This window comes from Toxoplasma gondii, chromosome VIII, assembly GCF_000006565.2.
Source record: "Toxoplasma gondii ME49 chromosome VIII, whole genome shotgun sequence".
Classification (NCBI taxonomy): domain Eukaryota; phylum Apicomplexa; class Conoidasida; order Eucoccidiorida; family Sarcocystidae; genus Toxoplasma; species Toxoplasma gondii.
Genome location: NC_031476.1, coordinates 6,572,849 through 6,587,021, shown reverse-complemented (window position 1 = coordinate 6,587,021; position 14,173 = coordinate 6,572,849). Strand labels below are relative to the sequence as shown.

General features: G+C 53.2%; 1 protein-coding gene across 1 annotated transcript; it reads left to right on the top strand.

The window, feature by feature from the left end:
• Window positions 1-668: 668 nt before the first annotated feature.
• On the top strand, window positions 669-12,147 carry TGME49_268280 ('chromo' (CHRromatin Organization MOdifier) domain-containing protein). The gene is made up of 11 exons (XM_002365494.2): window positions 669-2,987; window positions 3,281-3,381; window positions 3,759-3,841; window positions 4,629-4,683; window positions 5,244-5,360; window positions 6,932-7,046; window positions 8,051-8,178; window positions 8,745-8,804; window positions 9,515-9,570; window positions 9,975-10,330; window positions 11,110-12,147. Exons 1-11 carry the CDS (start codon window positions 848-850, stop codon window positions 12,114-12,116), a joined length of 4,218 nt encoding a protein of 1,405 aa, XP_002365535.2. The 5' UTR covers window positions 669-847; the 3' UTR covers window positions 12,117-12,147.
• The last annotated feature ends 2,026 nt before the right edge of the window (window positions 12,148-14,173 follow it).

Below are 14,173 nucleotides of genomic sequence, written 5' to 3'. Positions count from 1 at the left end.
AACATCGCCGCGGAAATCCCCTGGTTCTTCGAGAACCAGTGACTCTTTTGCCGGCAGAATGCACTGCGAGGTCTTCACGATAGAGTCGCTGGCTGAGGAAGGGGTGCCACAGTGCGATAAGTGTGTGTACGGTCATGACTCCGGGTGTACATACAGCTGCGAGGAAAACTTGAAGTACAATTGCGTTTTCTGTATCGGTTGGACTGTCTGAGAAAAGCTCGCGGACTGTGGCGCTGCTTTTGCGCTCACATCTTACCTTTTTACACAGTTGCGCGTATTCGTGGAAAGCAGAGAAGGCAGGGAGTCATGGACAGACAAGGGGGATGTTTGTTATGCCGTTGGCTTTCTTTGAAGCACATGTCCCTGTACTACCCCTCTACTCCACAGCTCCTCGAGGAGACACGACGGATGGGATATCTCGAGCCGCACGCAAAGATGGTGTCTCCGTAGCCGCAAAGCGATTTCCGGTGAGGAGCTGCAGGCTCTCCAGCTAGGCACGGCGCGGAAAAGCCGTCCGTCGCTTTGTTGTCTTGTCGCTGGAGCGCGGGTGCTGCCAGAGGCTTATTTGTTACTAAACCACACAGAAAGGCAGGAACATAGGAGAAAGTTTGGAGAGGGCTTTTCTCTGGTGAGCCAGACGCGTTTCATCTGCAGGTGCCGCAGTCTGTCGGGGTCACCTGCGCGGTTGCGTTTCCATCTTCGTTACTGGCCTTTGCATCCGACAAAGTGAGGCCTCGCTCTCGTCTTGCCGGTAAAGAAATTTTCTGGCATTCTGCACACTACCGCACATGTTTTTTGTGCAATTCTGCAGGGGGCGTCCGAAAATGAAGAAAGTCACCGGCAAAAAATGGGTAGGGCCGGGCTAGGTACGCGACAGTATCGAGCAAAGTTGAAGACACGGGTCGTCACCGTCGGTCCGGTCAAGCCGGAGCCTGTCCTTCATAGCACATTTGCTCGCCTCTTCGTGGATTCCCTGGTTTCTCCCCGTTTTTTACTCGTGTTTTTCCTCATTCAACTAAGTGTTCTTTTCCAGGGCTCGTGTGCGGAAGCTCGCGCACCCGGCACGGCGCAGGCCAGTCCCGCCTTGAGTTTTTGGCGCCACGCCGACACTCCCCGTGGAAGGCTTGCCAGTTTTTCCAGTTCTTCAGAGCCGTCTCTGCGGTCCTTTCTTGATCTGTCGCCTTCTCCGTTGGACGCTATCCAGGCCTCTGGTCTCTTTGATGTTCATCACAGCGACTCGTTGGCCGTTCCCCAGCCGCTGTCGGATCTTTCTGGTGCTCCCCTGTCTCTTCTCCCTGGAGACAACGAACCACGAGAAAGCGTGAATCTGTCACTCGAAACACACTTACCTGCGCTCTCCGTGAATACGCGAGCACTTTCCTCGTCTAAGTTTTTTGCACCGCTCTCTCGTGTCTCGTCTGTACTCCGCTTGCACAAGTCCACTCCACGTTCAGCCTCCGAGACCAAGTCGTTTTTGTTTCCTTCCGTGGGTTCTGACCCGGCAGATCTTTCCCGAAAGCTGCCCATTGGTCTCACGTCAAGATTCACTTCTCTTTATGCCTCAAAGCTCGTGACGCCTTTTAAAAGTGGTAGCGATCGGGACGAGGAAGGAACACTCAAAACTGAAGCTTCTCGCTTCTCCGAAGAGTCTGACTCTCCCGGGCTTGCTCCGCGTGTTTCTTCCGGTGGAAAACGCGACCCGTCCATTGGTGAAGGGGTCGACGGTGAGACACGCATGGCACAATTCCTGTCAACAACCCGCCTTCTCCGTGTCGCTCCTTATTTACCCTCTGTCAGTGACGCCCGTACAATGCTGCCCGTCCACGATCTGAGTGAAAGTGTTCCGCACAACGGAACGCTTTCCTCTGCATCCTCTCTGCCTACTCGTTCTGTGTCATATCTGGAGTCTCCGCGAGAAAACGACGACTCGAGGGCGTTTCTCGTCGCCTACGTGACGGGGTTCGGTCCGTTTGGATCAGTCCGAAACAATCCGACGGCCTGTTTGGTCTCGAATTTAGGGTATGCTCTTTTGCAAGCACAACGGGGCGAAGCCATTTCAATACAAGACCCACTGGTGGATTTTTCCTCAGTTTCCAGGGAAGAGGACGCAAAAAGTCATCTGGTAAACGAAACCCCGGCAGAAAAACTCGTCCCTCCACTCCGGTCAGGCGTTCCTTTCGACGACGTAGGCACTTCGTGCTCGGCAGAGCTGGACAACGCTTCTTCGCATCAAGATGACGGGAGAGAAAATTCCCGCATCGGCGAACGGGAAGAGCGGGAGGCGGCAGGCCACCACAGGGGACAGACACGCGCGAGTCAAATCTCGGACTCATGGACGGGGAAAGACGGGGTTTTCACGGTGGAAGAAACTCAGAAGGGGGCAGGTGAAAGGGGAGACAAGCACTCTGGGAAAGGCGTTTCATATTCGCCTCCCTTTTGCTCCGTTTCTCCCGCCATCCATCTCTGTGGGGTAGAAATTTTGGAAGTGGCGGCAGCGGCAGCGAAAGAGGCTGCGCTGCGAATCGCCGCAGTTCTTCGGTCTGCAACTTGCTCGTGGACAGAAGGGGGGAAAACGGCACTCTCAGACTTGGATTCACGAGTACGAAACGCCGCGGGTCCCCAGGAAACAAGTGAGGCGGCGGACAACGCACGAAGGACACCGGCGACTGTGACTCGCAGCGCCGACGGAGGAAATGCGCACATAGAGAGTTCGGGAAAGCGACCGGCTGAAGTCGAATTCAGCGAAGTTGAGGGTGTCAGCGGAACCCATCCGGTTGCGAGGATGCAGGGGATGCTAAAAACACTGTCACTAAGGCAGGAAACAACGGCGACACAGGTTTCGGACTCGGAGCGGGACGGTACTCGCGAAGCGAATGGAGACGAACACGCGAAGGCATCAGACGGGAGGATTCTGAAAAAACTGGCTCTTCATTTAGGTCTCAACCAGTCTGCAACCGCGTTTGAGCTCGAGAAAGTTGGCGTCAACGGTACGTGGCTAGTTCGAATGTAACACTCTTTCGAACAGGATGCATTTCCACGCACTTCAACTCTTTGTTTCTACGGAAGTGAGCTATCTAACTGAGCGCATCTTCTCCGTAATTAGGGTATTTCTCCCCTCGCTTCGCTGTTGTTTTGGCGGACAGATCTCCGGACTGCTACCAAAAAGCACACTGCTCATTTCCACTTTTTCACACTGGGAGTGTCGCTGGAAACAGAGGCTTCAGCCGTGTCTCTCTCTTCATCACACGCGTGGTGTGTATTTTCTCCTTGCGCGCACCAGAGGCGCACTTCAGCATCCCAGACCAGCGGGGCTTTCTTCCGGAAAAGCAGCGAATCTCTGAAACCGGCCCTGAGAGGCTGCTCACCAACCTTCCACTGGAGGTAAAACAGAACGTATCTCCGGCCGATCCTTCCGTCACTCCTCGTATACCGCGACAGAATCACATGCGACCCGGGCTACGCAGACGCCAGAGTCCTCGGGTGGGGCTCTGCTTGAACTGGTGCTGAAGCTGGTGGCTTGTCAGACTGAAGGGATAACGCAGTGTTCATATAGATAGATATAAAGATAGATATAAAGATAGATAGATAGGTAGATAGATAGGTAGATAGATAGATAGGTAGCAGATGCCAGCCACTGCTGTGAAGCTGAGTGAGTGGCGAGGGGTCACAGAAGGCAACTGGACGCTTGAAGGAATGGCTTTACAGAAACGACTTCGGATGCTCTGCAGCGTCTGCATGTGCCTGATGTGTCGCCCCAGGAAATTTGTTCGAGCCTCAGAGACCGCGGGTTCCCTTGCGAAACCTCAAGCAACGCCGGCCGCTTCGTCTGTAATTATATGTAGTAGGTGCTGGGTGGGAAGGTTTTCTAGTCTGGAATACAGAGCACGATGCTGCACCTGCCAGGTGACCGACAGAAAGCTCAACCGCACCTCTGCAGTGAGACTGTGATAAAAAGGCATCTGGCGCACAGCGACACGATTGGCGTCAACGTTTGTACTTCGGACATCACGAGACTTGTATATTGGCCTGATTAGAGACGTGTAGAAGATGGAAGGCGTCGTACGAAGAACGTGGACCTGAAAGAGAGTACGAGGTCTCGACGAATCAATTAGAAACATCTGGCGTCGTAACCAGTTTCATGGGAACTGTGAATTCTCGGAAAAGAGTGAAAACGTTCGCTGCTGTGTCAGTCTCACCCGTGGCAGTTGTGGCCGTCGACAAGCACACCAGGCGCACATGGCGATGTGTGTAGAGATGGTGCTTCGACATGTCTGGCTGGAGAAATCTGCTTGTTCTGTGGTACGCTTGTCGCCACGACGGATGTGCATCTGGAAGATACTGTACTCCTGACTTTAAACAATTCGAAGACAGTGGTCGACGGCACTCTCAAACTGCACCCCGAGAGTCGAGTGCTTCTTTGGAATTTCGAAGACTGTTTCCGGTTTGACGGACTTCGAATTCAGACAGCATTTCGATTCGGGTAAATCGAATCCCCCTTGTGTCTCCGACTGTTGCCTGCCCCCTCCCTCCACGAATCGGTCCGTTCCTTGAGATTTTTGTTAGCACAGTCCGTGGTATGAAAGGACGGAGTGGAGTACTCTCTGGTGTTTCGCTCTGCTTTCCTGCAGCTACCAATCGCTTCTGGAAAACCTCAATTCTGACGCCGAAGTCTTGTTCGTCCATGTGAGCTTGGGCTTAACGATGGAAGATATTCAAGCGGTTTTCGCTTGTAAAAGTATTCAGCAACACCGGGACTCTCGGAAACTGAAGAAGTTCTCAAACGTTATCGGCAGCACTATTTTTTTCGTTGCTCTGAAGCAACAGCGCCAAACGCATCAATTCAATTTCGCATCCGCATCGCGCGCTCATTCGTCTATAGCTGAATTCTGGCCCCTGCCCCTTGCGTTTCGTTTAGCCGACTGATGACTCTGTCTGAGTGTCCTTTTGATTCTAAATTCCTGTGTTGTGTGCATGATTGACAACACACGTAAGCTGGCGATTCTCCTTTCCTCCACAGTGCGGTCTACGAAGCTACCAGGGGACTTGTTCCTTCTTGTTTTTTCCCGCCCTCTAAATTCGCGACTCTAAAAGTCCGTGTCAGAGTTGTCTCAGGCTGATGCAGCTTAGAACCTTCAAGTTTTTTAGCATTTTGCTTAGAAGTCGGACCTTATCAGTTCCTTTTTCAGCGGACATGAAACCCTGGCAGTAGCCTTTTCAGTCGTGTTTTCTCTTTTATTTTTCAGGTGCCACCCTTTTCAGCTGTCCCGTACTCCTGGCAAGTTTCTTTTCTGCTTCAACTCCTCGACGTTATCCGTAGACTTCCTCCACAATCAACCCGACACCAAACGCAGATTCTTCCCGTGAGGCAATGAACGCAAATCAAGGCAGCATCACCTGTGTTCAATTTTCAGTGGAACCGTTCAGTGGCCGTAACCGAGGCATCCGGTGGGATTGAGCACACTCTCCACCCAGCGGGTGTTCTTTAGTTTCTGGGAAGCTGAGCTGTGGTACCTAGCGCCGTTCTGTGTGCGAAGAATGGCCTGCTACGAGGAAGTCTGCTGAAAGGAGACGAGACAATTTTGGATGCTTGTAGAGGGATACAGTGGCCTTTGTGGAAATGTCCGGAAGCGGTGAATTCTAAAATCTGACGGCGGTGGTCCAGCGAGCACGTGCAGGAGGCAAAGACCGACATTGTTACTAGAGAGCGAGCGGCCAGATTGTCGTGTGATGTGCGCCCTTGTTCGTTTCAACGGCAACAGAGGAACTTGCTATATGGATCAGTTTTTTTGTCCCTCTTAGGTAGTCCTGTGCTGTCTTTATGAGATGGATATGCACAGTGACACGGGACTTGTTGGCCTCATCCTTCCTGTACCATAGCAGGCGTGGACTCGGAAGCTCGAGGAAACCCAACCTTTCAGTTATATGCCGCCGTGAATTGAATCTATACTTCTGGGTCTTCTTTCTTGATGCTTTCTTGAGATGAGGAAACTCCGCCACCTCGGGGACTCCGCCTCCAAATTGACTTCCCGGGGTGTTTGCGACAAGTCCAAGGATTCTTGTGAAACCGACGGTCCGAAACTGTTTGTCTAGACCCGCTTCTCTCCTTCGCTCGGTTGCAGCCAGGTTTCTGCCCGTCACACCACGTTTCTGACAACTCTGGAAACCTCATTCTGCCCGCTCTTTCTCCACGAGTATTCTCTCCCCGGTTCGAAAGCTCTCTTCCGCTGGGGAACTGCAAGCTGTAAAGGAACATCATCCTTTCATCGGCCACCGCACTCGCAACTAACTGAAGCATCCATTTCCAGTCGCTTTCCTTCACGAGCGAACTGCAAGCTTCAATCCGCCTCTTGGACTCTATGGAAAGAAGTCTTCCGAAACCGGTGTGCTCAGCTGCCACAGATGCTCCACCGTAACTACGCGAGAGACAGCTACACCACCGTTCTCTCGGACGGCTACACATTATACCGCGCAAATTCATTTCTGAAGGCCTTTACAGAAGGGTGTTGCGAGTCCCTTAATATACAATGCGAACTTTGGTTCGTATGTTTGTAGGAACTCCTTTTTTTCCAGGGAAAGCTTGCGCTCCCCGCTCTCCTGCATTGCAGCCGTCCGAGCGCGCCCGCGGCGTGTCTGGTGTGCACTCAGTCCACCTCGCCTGATTGCAAAATTCGGAAGTCTGCGAGGAAAGCTCTCCAAACCACGAGAGTATTTCTTCCGCGAATCTGCGTGTCTTTTTATCGCTTGTTTCCGCGGAGCATTTCCAGAAAGTCAGCCAAACGCATGTAGACTGGGGACGTCTCCCCTTCGGGAAAGCTTTCTTGTCAAACAGAAATGCCAACGTGAGCATTACCAAATTGTCAACAACTTTCTTGTCAGTGACAGAACTGCGTTTCTCTCGTCGCCGCTGCTTTCTGCTTCCCAAGTGTTCCAGAGGGAAACGAGTGGCGAATTCGATTGGAATTTTAGGGGTCGCGAAATCCACTCTTCATTTCGGCCGTCCTCGTTTCCCACGGCGCCCCGTCCGTGGAAGATGGCGAAAGAACGAGGTGAGAGCAAAGAATCAGAAAATTGAAAGAGTGCCGGGTACGCAAGGGCAGACAATTGCATTGTCATTCTACTCTTGAATTCCATTTTCGATGGAGAAATTTCCGTGCTCTGCCTCAGACGCTCCTCACCATATTGTGTCGGGTGGAACGGCCCTAAGCAGGTTCCTTCTTGTCTAGGTTTGACTTTCTCGAGGTCGACACCCGATGTCTCGACGCCTTTCTTCACCGAATTTCGTCTCCTGTTCTGTTGTCACCACTGCATTCCACCTACTGTGTGCCTCTTCGTTCGCGGCACTGCCTTACGAGGAAGCAGCGTCGATTGCTCTTTCGTCAGACCTTCCTCATTACACACAGGAAAAACTTACTTCCAAACCTCGCCTCCGTAGCACGCATCCGGTCGATCGCACAACTTCCACTGCCAGCAGGCAGGAAACGAACTCTCAAGAGTCTTCGTTCTCTCGATGAGTGCCGCAATAAAGACTCAGAAACCCCATTTGGAAACGGAGCTGTCACGAGCAAGAGTCTTCCTTCAGGTGTCAGCTCATTCGTGTTGCATGCTGTTGACTAAAAATTTGTTTCTTCGTGTGTGAACATAAACGGACGTTCCTCTGCGTCTTTTTCGCGTCTCATGGGTGTGCGAGTTCCGCTCATGTCTGCCTTCGCGACTGCCTCTCAGCGTGGTTTTTTATCCTGATTGCTCTCTTTCTGTGTCCCACCTTAAGAGTTAACTCACAAGATTCTTTGCGAAATGTCCATCGCGTTCAGCTTTCCTTTCCTGGAAAACTTCAGCCGCGCGCAATCGACTTGGTCGAAAAGATACGGAGACACTCGCGACATGTACCCACACTACCCCGTCGTTTTTCACTTTGATTCCTGTGTCAAACGTTTTCTGTCGTTCCAGGCATGACCTGCGATAGATAGCTGTCTTCTCACTCGTGCAACGGATCACTTTGCGTCTCCACCGCGTCAGTCGGAAGAGGTTTTTGCCTTCGTTTTGGGTGCAGGGAGCAGGAAGAAACACGGGCAGAGGTCGGTGAAAGAGACAAATGCGCCTGGAGGAAAAGTGAAGCAGGAGGAACCGGAGTATGAAGTTGAGGATGTTGTCGCCTACACTGAGGACGACCGGGGAGTGGTAGGCAGACAACTTGACGCGCCCTTGTGACTTGTCTCTTTCTTCTGCTTCCAGCAGGAGCTTGAAGAGCTGCTTTTGGGCCTTTCCGGTGCAAGCCGCGCTGGGATCCCCCCGCGAAGGCGAGGCCGTCAGCAGTGCGAGTGCCTCAGAATCTTTTGAGTAGCAGAGCTCGAGGTTGTGTTCGTCAGTCTCGACAGTGTGCCAGGATGGACTTCCTCCAGGTGCTGAGGCAATTTGTGGAGTGTGGAGGAGGCGGTTTCCAGATAGCAACGCAGAGAGAATCAAGGTCCACAGAGAGGTCTCGTCCGCGTTAGGTTGAACTTCAAGAGGCTGCGCCGATACACTGTTGTTCCTGCCTTTCTCCTGTGCTCGGTCGCGTCAAAGAGCGACGTGGACGACTCTTGCCGAGACAGTTCAGCCGTTCCTCGTTTCTTCTTGGCAGTCTCACACTGGAACACGGGTGTATGCCCCGCTTTATCGCCGACCCCAGCGTCGTGATCTTCAGTCTGCGCAACGCAAACTTGAGAGAATCTGTAAAGCCATGGCTTTTTTCTCGCTTTCCTCAGGCGCGGTGGAAAGTACGATGGAAGGGGTATGACTCCGACGAAGACACTTGGGAGACGCGAGTAAGACTCTGCTTCTTTTTCCGATGAGTGCTCGCGTTGCATCTCACGCAACTCTCTGTTTTCTTCGAGTCTTCGCCTGCTCTTTCCCGTCCCTTGCTTCGGATCAGCGCAAAGATGCATTTCGGAAAGCTCAGCGAAACTCTCCTCTGCAGCGATACCGTACCATTTTGTGCCGTTTAAGATCTGCGGTGGATATTCTACGCGTAGCGCTCGTAGCGTGAAGGCCGTGAGAAGCGACAGTTTGGGCGTCGTTTTCCTGTCTGCATGCGTCCACGTCGCTTCGGCGTCTTTCCTCAGCAGCAAATGCATGTGAGGCGTACACACACACACAGCGTCCCGGAGGAAAACTGATCTCCACTTTCTGGTGTCTCACAGCGGTCCTTTGGGGGCGGACAGCAACCGTGAAGACGCTGGTGTGTTTCGCTCGACTGCGGAGGCCTCGTCTGCATTTTATGTGAGATGTCCATCCGAGACGTTCAGTCTCTTCAGCACCGGACGCGGCAAACCTCCGACAGCGCCTCCGGCGAAACCCAGCAGAAACGCAGGGACAGAACATTTGGAAAAAGCGACTGTTCTCGTTTTTTGTATGGTGAAAACGCAAATTGCCCCTGTGTGATGACCATCAGTCAACAAGCGACGTATCGTGAAAACATTGCGAGTCTTCTGTTTCTTAGAACGCACTTCGTGCTCGACTTCGGCTGTCTGTACAGGCGAACTTGCGGGGCTCTCCAGCGTTCTGGAAGCAGATGGATAGGCTGCAGCGAGAGTAAGAGAAGCGAAACAAGTGTGTTTGCCTTCCTGCAGGGTCGGTCGGAGTGCTGGAGTTCCAATTCCTGCGGCATTCTAACTGTCTTGGTGTAATGTTCCATACTCGACGCATGCTCCTGTCGTTCTGGGAACCGTGTGCATTCGCGTTTTGACGACTCGGGCGTCTGCCCATTGGAGGTCCGTCGGTACGAAGGCGAAACCTGAGGTAATTGGTGGTGAACCTCTGGCGGTCGAACGTTTTTTTAAGCTGGCTTCCGTCCCGGAAAAACACTCAGTTTTTTTCTTAAACGGGGGGGAGGGGAGGAGGGGGAAGGTTTACGTCCACGTTGTCTGACTGAGTGCTCGGTGCGAACTGCGCGTTAAACTCGCCGGGCACCTTCGCGCCGCGTCTGCGCTCTGCAGGTGGAGACGGGATCACCGAGCCGACTCCGAAACGGACTTCGAGGACGAGAGCGAGGCAGAAGATAAAGTCGGGGATATTACACGGCCGGGAAAGGCGCAGGCCAGGACCCGCAGAGGCGATCGGCACCAGCCGGTGAAGAAGAAAAGGACGGAGAGGTCCGCGCAGAGGAAAGCGGTTTCCGAAGACGAAAATGGAGAAGAAGACGATGATGCTGATGATGCTGATGATGACGCAGAACAGGAAGCAGAGAACGAAGACAACGAACAGGAAGAAGAGTCGAGTGAAGATGAGAGTGACACTTGCTACCCGATCATCTACGGCACCGATACCGAGCCGCCTCCGCATCACCTTCCAGGTAACTCCGCGATCTGCCGGCATGCGGAGCCGAAGGAGTCTCTTTGCAAGTGGATGTTCTCACGAAAAGCTTTTAAGAGCCTCTCGGAACGCTCCACCTCTCAGGACGGAGGTCCCGACCGTCCGAACGTTCGCTCACGACTCCCTCGCGTTTCGAGTCTTGCCGCAGAACTCCCGTTATCCGAAGTCCATTGGCATTCCGCGGAGAATGCAAGACATGTAGACGTCGGTGTCCTGGTGTTGGGGGCTGGATCTCGAGACTGTGAAAACAAATCGTGGGTGCGAATAGAACTGAAATTCAGAATAAATTACATGTCGGTAAACAGTGAAACGATTAGCACTCTTTTCTCTGTTCACTTGCGTCGGGGTGGGTCTGTTTTTGCTCTGCGCTGCTCCGTCAAAAAATCGCGAACGAGCCCTCTGGCACACAGCGACTGTTCACATCTCTTTTCCTTCCTTCTCTGTTGTGCTGTCTCCACACCTTGGAGAGACGCACTTCGTGTTTCCGGTACTCTCTGTCTCCTGGCTTTTTTGAAGACTCCGAGAGGCTGCATGCCTTTTTGCCCCAGCGTCGTTCGCAAACCGGCGCATGCTGAGAGCAGCCACTGCGGTTCTCACGATTATCGCGTCTTCGAAGCGATATGCGTCGGTCTCTGTTGAGAGCCGAGAAAACCTCGCAGTGGGGTGAGAACGGATCAGAAACCGCACTGCCGCTTGCCCCCCGATCCCCAGCGAGGTGGGTGTACGTACAGCTGTGTGTTGTGTGTCGTGACCTTCCAGATGAGACAGTCCTGACGGACGGGCGCCTGTCTGTGTTCCGGTTCAAGAACATTCCTGTGAACGCGGAGTCGCATGTCGGACTGTCGCGGCCCCAGAGAGCGCGAGAAAGCTGCTCTGGACAGCTGGAAGGAGGCGACCGCCGACGCTGCGCAGCGACGCGCGAGATGGTGGGGATGTCGAGAGAGGAGAGCCCAGGGGGGACGCCTTCGCAGAGCGGAACCTGCGTCTACGTGCAGTACCTGGTGGACGGAAAATTCGTTTACTCGCTGCCTTTCGAACGCGCGCGCTTTTACTGTCCGCAACTGCTTCTCTCTTACCTCATGGCCAGAACGACTTTCAAGGGAAGCAGCGTCGCGAACCACCGCGCCGCCTCGAGTGCAGGCGACCGCGAGAGGTCTGCAGAGGTACGAGAGACGCACGGCGGAGAGGAGCGCGAGAGAGAGGGAAGGGAGAGAGAGCGTCCGGGGGAGACTCGCGAAAGACCTTTTCGTGAGGAGGGAGAGCCAGCGAGAGGCCAGGGTCCCCGCGAGAGGTGCAGGGAGGAGCGGTGTGTCTTCCGAGTCGACGGAAGCGAGGAAAATCTCGCGAGAGCGGCAAATTGCCAAGGCCATCGCGACGCTGAGGGTGCAACGTCTGCGGACGCGGAGAAAGTGAAGGACGAACTCCGTGGAGAGAAAAGACAGCGAGAAGACGCCGGAGCTCCGAGCAGAGAAACGACTGCGAGTTCCGCGCGGCCGCGGGAGACGCGTCACGTCGAGAGGGGATCTGAGGACAGCGACAGCGGAGACGAGTACGGGGAAAGAACGCCCGAGAAAAAGCGAGTTGCAGGGAACAGAAGCCGGTCGTTCGTTTCAGATGAGTCCGACGACAGCAGCGACGCGAACTCCAACAGCGTGGAACACAGACTGGGGAAGGCGGCAGAAGACCAAGGAGCCGCAGGCAGCGAGGGCAACGCCGTCTGCGGGAGGTTCCAACGCTCTCCAGTGTTCTCTTGTGTCGCTGGCTAGACGTCGAGACGAACAACGAGCGACAGTGGACGAACCGGTCAGGCCGAACGGAATCCCAGAGGCGTTGCACCGCTTCCACGAGACTGGAAAACTAGGAACTTTCAACGCGCTGTCTCTATACCTGCAAAGTTGTCAACTCCCGAACAGACGACGAGTTAACCCCCGCAGGTCTCTTCTTCATAACTAGACATGTGTAATTGTACACATAGACTTACACAAACTCTCTCTTTCTCTCTCTCTCTCTATATATATATATCTGTAAATGCATGTAGATTTGTTTTCAGAAGGTTCTTGGCAGAGTCAGAAGGACGACTTCAACGGTTAGACGCGCGCGTTACTGGGGAACACAGAGACGCCCTTCGTTCTGTATGGGCAGGTGGGGGAGGGGGACGTATGTGTGGAAGAAGATTTCAGTTCAGCGAAGAAAATGGCGAAAACGCGACTTTCGCTGCTGCGTCTTTCCCGTGATGCGTCGGGACGCCGTGGGGGACTGTGCGCGGGAAAGGCAAGCAGGTTCGAGAGTAGAAGACTTTTGCTTTTTTCCTCGAGGCAAGTATGTCCATGTTGTCATTGCGGGGGTTCGACGAGGCGAACGACGGCTGTGTGTTTGAAGCCTGAGGCGGCTGCTTGATCAGGTGGAGCGGACACTGAGGAGGAACCGGAGAGCGTCTGTTTGTCTTGCGTAGACGTTTCAGACTTCACCTTCTCGGTTCTTTGCGAACGAGGGAAGAAAGTCACGCTGTTTCGTAGTCTTCAGGATGCCCTCAGTGCGTCAGAGTTTCGACAAAAATTCCTTTCCTTACTGTTCGTGAAAAACATGTTTCGCAGTTTTGAACAGCGTTCCCGCGGCCGACTTTCCGCTGAGAGACGCGTCTGTTTCTCGAGACTTCGCATGCGCCCAAAAAACGCTGGGCCTTTCGAAACGAGACTCTTTCTCCGCCTCTTAGCAGAACGTCCCCGATGCGCGTGGTATAGCTGCAACGTCGTGGAAGGCAGAACGCTTCTATTCCACTTTTAGCTTTCGAGCAGTCCTGCCGGATGTGAGTGTGTTTCGTTGCGAGGGAGCGACAGGACGCTCGACAAAGCGAGGCTTGGTCGCGTCTCTAGTTCAGTGGCAGTTCTCGGGCGTTTAGTCAAACGGCCTTCAGTAGAGAAGCCGAGAGGCGACTGGGCGGCGAGAAGCAATTGCGAGAGGAAGAATCCGAGCGCGAAGATGCGTCTGAAGAGACGCAAGCTCGAGAGGGATGCCTCGCATGACTTGAAGAGCCAAGGTCGTAGGAAGGAGAACGAAAAAGTTGCTCACGAACTCGCTCGCTCGTGTGGAGTTGCCTGGCACTTACACCATACGGTCTTTTTAGCTATGATCTCAGTGTTCTCAGCGTCGGCTTCGTAAGGAGGTTAGAGTGAATGTTTTACCGCTATTTATCAGAGGTTTAAAAGTCGGCTTCCCTCGAGCGAACGGAGGAGTCAAGTAGGTCCACGCCGTTCACGGATGAATTGGGTCCGTCTAAGTTGATACTCGGTTATCAAGGTTAAACGCGAACTTCCCGTGTCAACAATATCTTCAACAGATCTCCAGGGCTCACTCTCATCGATTCAGCGCGGACAAGACTACTCAACCTCACTAACGGCCGATCCTTTCATCAGAAAAACAACGCACGATGAGACGACTTTCCAATCGAAATTACCTTCATACATTTCATGAGACGCTGTTAATCTCTCATTGGCTAAATCTACTTATGCGTACAAACATCTCTATACACATATATACATACACATATCAGCATATATATATATATATATATCTGTACGGAAATGTTCTCGTTTACATTTATGTATATGTTGAAAAGGACGTTTTTCCATTTACAGCTGCGTAAGGTGTGGCATGTTTGCGAGCGTGTGGCGACCCAGATTTCCTTGTTTTGACGCTTGAGGAGAGACGTTTCGCGTGAGTCTTCTCCGCTGAACTTTCTCGAGTCTGCTGTCGCGGATGATGCTGTGTGTTTGTCGGTTGCGGCTGCCTTAGTCTTTGATGTCACAGAAGACAGAGAGAGGTT